The sequence below is a fragment of the Falco peregrinus genome, chromosome 4 (assembly GCF_023634155.1).
Source record: "Falco peregrinus isolate bFalPer1 chromosome 4, bFalPer1.pri, whole genome shotgun sequence".
NCBI lineage: Eukaryota > Metazoa > Chordata > Aves > Falconiformes > Falconidae > Falco > Falco peregrinus.
This window is the reverse complement of record NC_073724.1, coordinates 32,082,661-32,093,910: the sequence shown is the minus strand read 5'-3', so window position 1 is coordinate 32,093,910 and position 11,250 is coordinate 32,082,661. Positions and strand designations below refer to the sequence as shown.

The window sequence follows — 11,250 nt, the reverse complement described above, 5'->3', positions numbered from 1 at the left end:
AAGGCTTGCACAAGGACCCCTGCGTTAATGATAATTCATCTTCATCAAAGATCCAGTGTATGCAATGAACTGGCTGGCTGCAACATCCTCCTATCACTGGAGTGGCAAAGAGAAGGCTGAAAAGGGTAAACTCTAACATAGCTGCTGGTACCTCCTTACCCAGCATTGAGGTGGGGCTGTGGCTGTATCATCATCCATAGCCAGTGATTAGTTTATCAAGAGATGACAGGCAGCCAGTATGGATCAGAGTAAGCCTTAGATACACCTGTAGCCACTCGTGGTTGTTGCAGGCATTGGAACCTGGATGCAACAGACATAAGCCTTGGAAACACAGCTAGTGTGCAGGTTTCCAGCACTACTCCTCTGTGTAGGCCTGGTATAGTCACCAGCAATCTCCCCTCCATCCTCCCTGCCAGACAAGTTTCACACTCCTCATGGCTAACTCACATTTTCCATGTCCATACTACAAGCATGTTAAATCTTTTTTGGGGAGCATATTAAAGAAAAATACTAAGCTGTGCCAGCCCATGCTGATGGAAGAGGATCAGAAGGGTTAGAGACATCACCCATAAGCAGTAGGTTGAAAGGCATTTTTCATGCTTTGCAAACAGCAGCTAATTAACACTGTCTGCTAGAATGAGTAGCTGAAAATGCTACTCATTTTCAGAAATGGAGGTGCAAGCTGAGAATGACTAGTGGAAATGAAACCATGGGAACTCCCAATTACCATACCTCTGCTTGAACTACCATAACCTGCTTCTCACAGATTGTGGCTGGTGCCCACACCTCTGCACTACCAGCCAGGTAACTCACACTCACTGGCAGGAGAACGGTTGTGTCATGGGAAAGAGAGCAGAGGGGTCCTTCATTAAGGACTTAGATGATGGGACAGAGAGCCTATGGACAATAAGAGCTAGAAGCAATTTGGAGGGAAGTCTCAGGCTACTATTAATTTGGATAAATTCAAGGAAAGTTCAGAACACCAGCTCCAACAGGCCAGTGTAATTGGCTGCAGTCAGGAAGAGCAATCAAGGCACTGATACAAGAAAAACTAACTGATTAGGTGACAGCAGTAGCTACGGGTAGGTACAGCTATCGGTACTATGGCAGAGATGGAGCCCTGGGCTGTAATGGAGCTGGAAACTCATCATGAGTTACCACGATGACATTGCAAAACAGGCACGCACTGCTCTACACTGTTGCTCTTCACAATAAATAGTAATTATCTGTCTTTGGTGCTTGCTGTTGTTGCTTTTTCAATTATTGGTGTCATGTACTTTTAAGAATGGTTTATACTAACCAAGGTCCAAAGAAGAACGGTGACAGGTTTAGAAAATATGGCTCATAGACAGAGAATGAAGAAATTGTGTTTGCTTGGACCAAAAGAAAGGAGTTCCAAAGAAGCATGAAAATGGCATCTGCTGGGTCAAGAGGTTGCGGTGTTTTTGGAATTTCCTGGAGGAAAGCAATTCTATTTGTAGGAAGCCATTGGCATAATGTAGCTCAGGTATCAATAAACGCTAACAAGAAAGACAATTAAGCATGGCAGAAAGCTGCTGATACTGAACCACAGTTTTGGTATGAGTGATCCTGCCATGCTGCAAAAGCGCAGATACGTGTGAACCTCCTGCCACCCCAACATGCCTGTGATTTTGTTTCAGTTTCTCATGCTGGTAGAAGTCATGCGGAAAGCCCATGTATCTTGATTTTTTCTACCAGCTTCCAATCCTGTAAAGACTCGTACACCCAGATAATACTACAAGTAGTATTTGCCTTCAATGAGATGATACAGTACAGAAAGTTAAACATGAGTGAGATTTTTTTCAGGATGGGAGCCCCACAGCATGAAAATAATATTGCTTAAATGCTTCTCTAGGTGATGGAAAACTAAATTAATTAACATTGATAAAGCCCTCTTTGATGAAAGCTGTTACAAAATCCACTGTACAATTATCAAGTGCCTTAAAGTGTGGTAATTTAATACAGTTAACAGGGTCCCTGGGGAAAACCAGCATATTGTTTGCCGAAATCTCTATCAGGACAGCATTGAAACTGCTGTAACAAACAAAGAAACTGACAGGGAGGCTAAATGAGCTCTGGTACATTTTGAATAACCATAAAAATCTCCAAATCTATCATTACCACTATCTATTTTTTCAATCAGTCCTACTGATTAAATACAATGATCCTATCAGCTTTCACAGAAAGCAAGCACACAGTTTCCTCCTGGACAAGCTCAGCGATCAGAAAATAATCAAGTGTCACAAAAGGTACCGCTCTGTTCCGAAAGGCTGGCTTCGCTTAACTTACTTTAGACTTCAGCAATTACACAGTGCTTCTGCATTCCGGTAAATGAAAATGTTCAAGGACAAAAAAGGGATTAAGGTTTCCTCTGATAATTTGGTGTCAAATTCTGTTAAACTAGCTAGAGGAGTAGCAGCTGACTGAGATTTTATCTGCACAGAAATAAAACCTGATCCTCTTACTTTGACTGCTCTCCCAAGGCACATTTTTCTCTGCTTTGCGATGAGCCTTTCCCCACGTTTCCCTTGTTTTGCACACCAGGTTCAGCCTGGACTCCAGCTGCGCACAATTAATCTCCAAATATAATACAGTCCAATCCAACCCCAGGGCAGGATTTTTCCTCCCTCTTTTATCTCACCTTTAAAGTGCTTTTCAGAATTCGCAGCTGGTGCAGTTTTTCATTGACTACTGGATCGCTACATCTCTTTATAAAAGATTTCTTATACTCCAGCTTAGTGGAAATCCGGTGTTCTCCTAAAGGAGACAGGCTGGCCTGCTCCAAGGCTCTGTACAAATCTTGCAAGGAGTCTGCTGGTTTTTCCTCTATAGTTTCAACTGTAATGAGAAAAAGAGGGGGAAAAAAAACAGAAGAGGAAAAAATAGAGAAAGAAACAATGTGTCATTAATGTGATTATTTGAAGATCTATCGAAAAAGTTTGCAAAACATTTAACAGGTTTAACTAGACCACAAGGAGAATATTTCACACATGCTAAGTTCCAGAAAAAAGTGCTGTGATTGTAACTGCTCCTTCTTATTGCTGCCTTCAGGGGAAAGGGAGAAAAACTTTTAAGAATGTAAAGTCTTGACCCGCACAGGAAGAAGAAAAAAATAGAGAAATAGTGCAAGGTGTAGTAACATTAGAGTGACATACTGTCAGAAACCACAGCTCTAGTATTGCAGTCAAATATGCTGGTGAGTTTGGTAGTACAAGGAAAGGAAGCCCTGGAAGCATCCTGCTGAGGAAGTGATCAGGGATCAGATCTCGGCCCGAGAGCGCTGATAGGGCACTCAAGATTATGTTTATGATAGTGGCCTTGGAATGACATGTTGCTTTCCTTTCTAGAAAAGTCCACTTCTTTTTGTCTCATGTTTGATACTCAGGTGTGTTGTTCAATAGTCAGTAATGCTGTCACTTGTGGTGTCTTTATGCTCTGTTACCTGAAGGCTCAGCAGCAGCCTACAGACTGGGTGTAGGAGTGCATTCATGACAGCCTACCTAGCAGCACAGCAAACCAAACCACAGCTGTTTGCGTTACAGTTTTACTTATTCATTTATTTGTATATTTATTTATTATAGGTTTAAAAATATTTGTTCTAGCTAGTACTGGGAGTGTTTTGAAGGACAATATAGGACAGAAATATTTTGGTTCTCTAAAACCAAAATCAAACGAAGTCTGGGGGTGAAATGTTACCCTGATATGAGCATTTGAAAAGCTTCATTTAGAAAGCATTAAAACATTTCAATTTCTCATGCACCATTTCCCTCAGAAGAAAATGTTTGAGATGCTGTACAAACTTGGAAGTGCCAATGAAGTGCCAGGATTAAATGAGTGATGACCAGGAGAAGCCAGGGCAGCCCTGGGGGAGCAGCTAGCCAGTGGCGCAGGCAGCTCCGTCCCTGCTGTCCCTCGCACACTGACACATCTGGACACACAACAGCTGGCCACCGCCTGTGCACAACCTCCCAGTTGTCTCCACAGCCCTCGGGACCCTTCCGCCAAGTCTTGGCTTTCATAGTGGTGTACATTTTCCTGGTCTGAGGTGCCTTTGTCCCCAGGATGCTTTCATGAAAGCTCCTGTAGGAAAGCTACAGCTCTTTGGTTTCAAGCATTACTTTTCCCTGTGACTGATCCTGCACTAAGACAGAGCCGTCTCCACTGGCTGAAACTTCAGCACATGCTCAAGTACCCATAAGTAGTGAACCTCAGTCTCCTCAGGTGTTTATAGATGGTTTTTTACTAAGCACCGACAGGGAGGACAGATAGTGTGCAGAAGCAACATTTTGAGCCCACCAGCAGCTAGACAAGGCAACCACCCGTTCAAAAGCCATGCGGTACGGCCACTACTCACCTCAGGCTCAACCAACAACTCCAGAGACCCAAATCTGCACACCCCATCACAAAATGTGTTTGCATTTGTATAGATCTTGACACAATCAAAGAATTCTGCAGTCAGCAACTGATCTAGCTATATGTCTCGTCAGTTTATTCCTTTGCACCTTTAGAGGGTTGCTGTTTTTAAAGCACTCATTTTCTTTTAGAGAGAGATGGAAGTGAGGAAGGGTTTGAGGCTTTTTATTGATGGAGCTGTTGTGGGTCTGTGCAGAGCTCCTTAAATCCTCCCATTATGTGCTACCCTGCTTGGAGAGCTGGGTTCATCGCAGTAAGGAGTGGCTAGGACTTAAAGAAAAATAGAAATGAGATGCATTTCTCTTTCTTGTTGATTTCTTCCTGATTAAAACACCTTATGTGTTAATGGGGAAAACACTCAGTAGCTGAATACTTCAAGATTGGTTAAAATTCCCTGTGGTCTTGGTTTTTATACTTTCTTTAAAAGTCTATGCAGCGAGATCAGATGTTTGGTATCTCTCTATCGGTTCATATTGCTGCACTCTGAAGTCCACCAGTCTGACAGCTGGGGAATGGGCAAAAAATGGGTTAAAGGGCAAAAACCCACCTTGATCTGACATGGGGGTATTTTACCTCTGTTTCTTTCTTTCTCTGATCCCTTGTTATGCAAGGTAAAAGAGGTCTTTCCTTGGGTCTCTTTTCCCCATCAGCACTGCCACATTATACCCTCAGGGGATTACTACTGGGCTGGTCTGCTGAAGAAGCAAGCCAGTGCTTTGACTCCGTGTGTCCTGAATTCACTTTGCCAGGGTGATCTAGAGCCTGGACCAGCAACCAGCCACCACATCCAGGCTTGCCATCAATCCATGGCTTCCTAAAACACCAAAAGTCCCCACCACAGCAAAGGACAACATGAGGGTTCAACTCCGAGGTTCAGTCCTGAGTGACAAGTGCCGTTAATGAACCTGGAAGGCAGTGTGGCCCCTGTGGGTTCAAATGGTGGGCTGGGGGCTTGTGCTGCCCTCCCTCCCTGTGCTGCCGGCCGGGGGGTCTGCATGGCTGGGTGCTCCTCAGGGCTCACCTCGGTCAGGCAGCCACTGCTCAGCACGGGCAGAGGAACTGCGGACAGGGGATTCCGACCCTCGCCTCAAATGAGAACAGCTCTCAGGCTGCATGGGCAGAGGCGAAGGACTGCAGGGGCACGATGCAGGCAGGGCTAGGCAGCAGAGCACCGATGCCAGTTCTGTGAAACGCATCGGCACATCACCTCCACCCTGCGGGGGCTGCCTCCCCCAGGCTCTGTCACTGCCTCCCCCAGGCTCTGTCACTGCCTCGGTGGTGTAGCTGTGAGCGCCATGTAGAAAAGGGGACGGGATTTGCTATAAGAGAAGAGCAGGGAAGAAAAGCAGCAGGTCCCTTCCCTTAAATATCTTCCTTCTGCTGAGGCTGGGGAAGCTCAAACAGGGCTCTGCCGCCTTGTTCCACCCACGGCGGGGGAGAGGGCAGCGGGTGTCACGCTAGCATATCCCAAGCCCTTAATACTTTCCAGAGAAACAGTGAAGGTGGTGGTACTGCTGCTCTCAACGGCTCTCAGTAGGCGGGAATGAGCTTACACATGAATCTCCCCTCCCTCACCCTTCTGCTAGAGGCTTTGATTGATTTCCTGTAGGTGTTGGTGAAACCCTTGGCACTGTAACGCATCTGAGGCACTTGATTAGATATACAGCTGAGCTTAAAGCATATTTTCTTTTTTAAAATTGGTGGATTTGTATGCGAGTCATGCTATTACAGCAGGGCTGTCTCCTTACGGAAGCAGAAGGCCTCAGGTAAATGCCTTGTTTAAGTAGAAAAGGTGGCCTCATGGGATTTGGAGATGACCTCAGCAGAGCAGCCAGTGCAGCAGGTAGTTTTTCACCCTCACTTGGCTGCTGAGTCATGGGCTGCATCTCCCTGTTTCTCTGAATACACTGCCAGGTAGCTGTTTCCACATCCTGCTGAAAAGGAGGGTTTCTTCCCTGAAGCAATAACTGTGGCCCCTGCCCCACCAAACCTGAACAACTCCAGAACTCTGGAGCCGAAATAAAGCTGCATAATCTCTGCAGCACACAGGATCTGAATTCAGAACTGTATCTTCCTAATACAAGGATACACACTACATTGTGTAACAACGAAGCTTCTGCTGTGTCTTCAAGTATGCAAAGCCATTCACATTAAATGCAGGAGAGAAAAGAATATATCAGTCCAGTAAATGGTGTTACTCTCTAGTTATTCTGCTTTCCACAAGGAAGAGTTTCTGAAGTTTGTACTTTTTTGTACTTTGCTCTCTCTTCTTAAAATGCAGTACATATTTGTATCTACTTTTACGTTTTCTCAGGAGAGAGATACGGAGATTGTGGCTGGCTGGGTGAAACACTAAGTGTTCAAGAATATTTTGGGTTGTTGGCATTCAGAAAAACCTGGTGGGATTTCTTACACCATGCTGTCATCTGTTGTTGGAAAGTGCACGCCCCAAGCTCCACCATGTACTAAATGTAACCACCTCCTGGCTCCACTGGGCTATTAATCTTCCCAGTATTTCCCTCTTACAAACCAAGATCCTAAGAACAATAAACACTTCCGTGAAAAGGGACCAGAGAGAAACAGTTAACCTTGGTATTTACATGGATCAAGAGATGATCAGTCCATGTAAACTGATGATTCAGGAAGATGGTACCGAACTAGGGCCATGCAGAAGGTCACCACTGCAACCCAGCTGGCTAACACATCACTCTCTGGACACAGAGGATCTCTACACACATATTTCTCATAAATCTGCTCTAGATATAAGGAATAATCTCTAATAATTTTCAGTGGATGTTCCTGTGCTTCTGTGACTCATTTTCCCTGTAAAAGCTCAAGCCACCAAAAACTTGCATGGTTTTCTTCTTTCAGTGAGATACGGGAGGAATCAGTGGTTGCACCCGGGCCTGTAAGTGCACATAACTGCCCACGCAAGGATAGTACAACACAGTTAATTGTAACTTTTGTCACCAACTGTGCTGACAAGGTCAGATTTTTCAAGGGTTGAAACTCTCCTTTGAGGCTCCTTTATGCTTTGTCAGTACCTCCTAAATACCACCCAGGCTCATCCTGCTGTCTCTACACTTCTCATCCCGACTGATGGATGCTGCTGCCACCCTGACGACATTCTCTCTTTTCCCACTATCCTCTTTGCTATTTGCTACCTTCACAACTTAGTGATGTGCTTTCCTTCACCATGCAATTCCTCTCATGCACACCCACTCCTCTGCTTGCAATTAGCCATGCATTTGAACAAAATTACCATCCTCTGCAAATCCTGAAAAAGCCAAGCTGCTGCAAAGTCTGTGACAGAGAGCGAACCAGGCAGGCAGACTAAAATGCCCTGGCTCCACTGAAATTTAAACTCTCACTTTCATTCCTTTTGGTGAGCTCACTCTCTCTGGCAAAGGAACCAACTCAGTTCAGGATCTTAATGCGGCAATTTGGTTAGAATACATCACTAATTACATTATTAAACAGCTGCCATATGTTATTTCCCACCTAAAAATCCCAAAGATTTGCTTCCAGTTTGAGAGTTGCACCTTTCCACTTCACCTTTTGCACAGGGGAGGCATCTACCTGAAGCCCCCCAGTGACTTTCTGTGAGTGTCAGGATATGCTCCACCAAAACGGAGAGCACCCTGGCCTCTGGGAAATAGTCTCAAGCCAGATAAAAGAGGTCCTGATGCCCAGATCTCTGGGTTGGTTTTTTTCTTTTCTCTTTGCTTTCTTGAACCTGATGCCACGAGCAAACCAATAAGTGATATAATCCCAGAACCAACAGAGCGTTTTGTAATCTTCCTATGGTGTAGCATGTTGGCTGTGCCACGTCTAACTAACCGGTCTGTCAAAGCCCGCCTGGTCCTGCAGCGGTTTCACAGAGAGGCAGCACAGCACAGATATTTGCTGATCCCGTGGGGAGGGAAGGCCTCCCACAGCAAGCTCTCAAGCCCCAGCTCAGGCTTTCTGCCAGCCCAAGTGTATAACAGGCAGGCAGGGGCAGGGGACGTAACGTGGCCACAAGGTCCAACAGCCTGGCTGGGCTTGTAAGCCCTGGGGAACATTTAGGAGAAGGACAGAAGGGATCTCCCTGTATTTAAGGTGGAAAAGCAGAAGGATTGAAGAACAGTGGACATGGCATTTAGCTGTCTTGGAGGATAGGGGAGGGGAGAGAAGAAATCCTCCAAAAAAGTAGTTGCTCGTTTCTCAGTTCAAGGCTTAAATCCATCTTTGCTGCTCTTCAGATTAATTATTAGAGTCCAAACTGCACAAGAGGGAGACATACCCAAATGGCTATGATGCAAAGAACCAGGAATTACAGTAATTGTTTACACTACTTGGATGGATGGCAGGCAGAATAAGCTAGGTATTTCTTCTCTCCCCAGACTATGAGCTAAAAGGCACGAAATGGTCAAATCAATGAAAGGTTTACAAGGAGATGGTGCCTGCACAGCTGTGTGCTGCATATGAGGTCACCCGTGCACAGGCATGGGGGAGCCATAGTGACATGGAGTCATCTCCTGGCAGGAAAATGCTACAAGTCACATCCCTGATTACTGAGAAAAGGAAGAAGCAACACAGTGTTTAAGCCTGTCATGGTACAGCAGGCAAGAGGTGCAATACGATGCAGTTCAGATCTACATGGAAGCCAGCTGCTAATCACCTGCTCTGGGTAATACGGAGCAGATTTCCATGTTAAAGCACGAATAGAAAGCTGTGTCATCTCCTGCACCATGTTAAAATCAAGGCCTGACTGGGCATGTGAATATGCCTGTATGCATATATACATATCTATCTATCTATATGTGTGTGTATATATATATCATTATGCCTATACATACACACATGTATATATTAATGTTTTCCATGAGTGAAGAAAAGTTTAAGCAAGCTGAAGAAAAGCTGCTGTGGGCTTCTTGTGTGGTGCCTGTTCTTTGCAACCCTCCTCTGTTATTCCCTCCCTTTGACTGCCCTTTTCTGATCTGTGTAACCCTCTATCCTTTCTGGCCCCGTGTATCTGAAAGTGCAGGATTTTTCCCAAAGTCCTGAGTCAAGGAAGGGAGAAGCAGCATTTAAAAACAAGCTTTGATCCATGTGTTTGGTGAAACAATAAGTGGCTGGAGGATCAGGGAACATGCATTTTATACTGTTCTTTCCTCTAAAGGGGAAGTATTTTTGGGTTACCAGGACAGTTGTACATGGTTTCTATTCTCTCCTATTATGTAAACCTGCAGGCAAAAAAGATATTCCTTAGAGAGGGTGTTCACTGAAAGCACCAACACAACAGAGCTCTGCAAGACACTGGAGTTTTCTTCCCACTGGTGTGAGGCTGCCCCTCCTCTGACATGCGTGAGTATAATAAATTGGTTTCCTGAAATAAAGTGAACTGTGCAGGAAAATGGAAAACTCCTATCTCCCATAGGACAGATTTCAGAAGGTATTTTAGGCATTTTCCACTACAACCAAGTTCAATCAGAAGCAATTAGGTATCATAACCACTTTTAACAGTTCTAACCCTAACCTTTGTAAGGCCTGAGAGATGCCAAACCTTTGCTGTGGCACCAAAGGTCCAATTCTTTTTGTGAACTATTTATGGCACTAGCGGTTTTCTTTTGGATCAGTAGATCCCCGTGAATCTCTTTCTCCAAGGTCACCTTTCTGGTGATACTTGAATGACAACCTTGTCACAGCCTTGTGAGCCGCTGCCGCGCTGCAGACTGCAGTTTGTGAGCTGGCAGGCTGAAGCATGGTCAACCTCAGGCTTCATGCGACACTTGAGCTGGTCTTACTAGAAGTCTCCCACCCATGTCAATCCCACACAACTGGAATTACTTATTAAAAACAGCTGACACTAAACTTGGCATCAGGAAAAAAATCGATCCTCAAGGTTTTTTCCTGCATACCTGCATTGTCGTGCTGACAGTAACATTCAGGCATTTTCAGCATCCGCTTAGCAATGAAGTACAGGTGCCAGCAAATGGGTTAATATGTTACTGAGATGGCAAAACACAGACAGAGGGCATAATTTGCTCACTCTGTTCGTGCTGCCTCTTGACAGCTCTAACACACCTCAAATGAGCATCAGGAGAAGCTCCTCACTTGCTCCCAGCCCTGCTGCTTCATGAGGTTCTATTGGTGGGCTGTGATTTCAGAGAGGGCGTAAGAAAGAATGAAGACGCAAATAACTCCAAAGCTTCCCAAAGTAACCGGGAACTCTGATCAGTGGCAGATTTTCTTTGGCAGCAGTGTTATAATCGCATCCTTTGGTATTTGGACACAGTTCTCTACTCATTACGTTGCCTATGAAGGCATCAGTTTAACCTTCGTCTGCTGAACTGATTTTAGTGACTCTTTGGGAGAATTTTAACACAATGAAATAGTATTTCCTGACATTTTTCTGCGCCACACATTGATATAAGTGCTGTTTAATTTTATCACAAGCTACCAACGTTGAAGTGAAATAAACACAGCAATTACATTTTGATGGTACACTTCCCCTCAGTCCCTGCAGTTGAGAAACAATGAAAAACTTCTCCTATTTATGAGGTAAGCCAGCAGCCGAAGCAAACTGGGTAAACTGCTATACGTCTGGGGATGCTACAACTTTTAAACAGGACAAGGAGGTCCCCTATGGATACATCCTGCAAGCAATATATGGAAGCAATTACTCCTTCAGGAAAGTATTTTTTCGCAAACCTAAGCTGTTACAGCACATGAAGTTGTGAAAGGTTGAGTTACAAATGATATGGACCTAGCGACATTACTCACCGGTCAGAATCAAGCCACAGTCACGCTTGCACAACAGCAATGCCTGTC

At 44.8% G+C, this 11,250-nt stretch overlaps 1 protein-coding gene across 5 annotated transcripts in view; it reads right to left on the bottom strand.

The window, feature by feature from the left end:
• The window catches only part of CNKSR2 (connector enhancer of kinase suppressor of Ras 2), a 220,812-nt gene that overhangs the window by 3,027 nt on the left and 206,535 nt on the right, over positions 1 to 11,250 (bottom strand). For all 5 annotated transcript variants that reach the window (XM_055802894.1, XM_055802895.1, XM_055802896.1 and 2 more), the window contains one exon: positions 2,663 to 2,859. In XM_055802894.1, the coding sequence (XP_055658869.1) occupies positions 2,663 to 2,859 (197 nt within the window). The remainder of the gene's footprint in view (positions 1 to 2,662; positions 2,860 to 11,250) is intronic.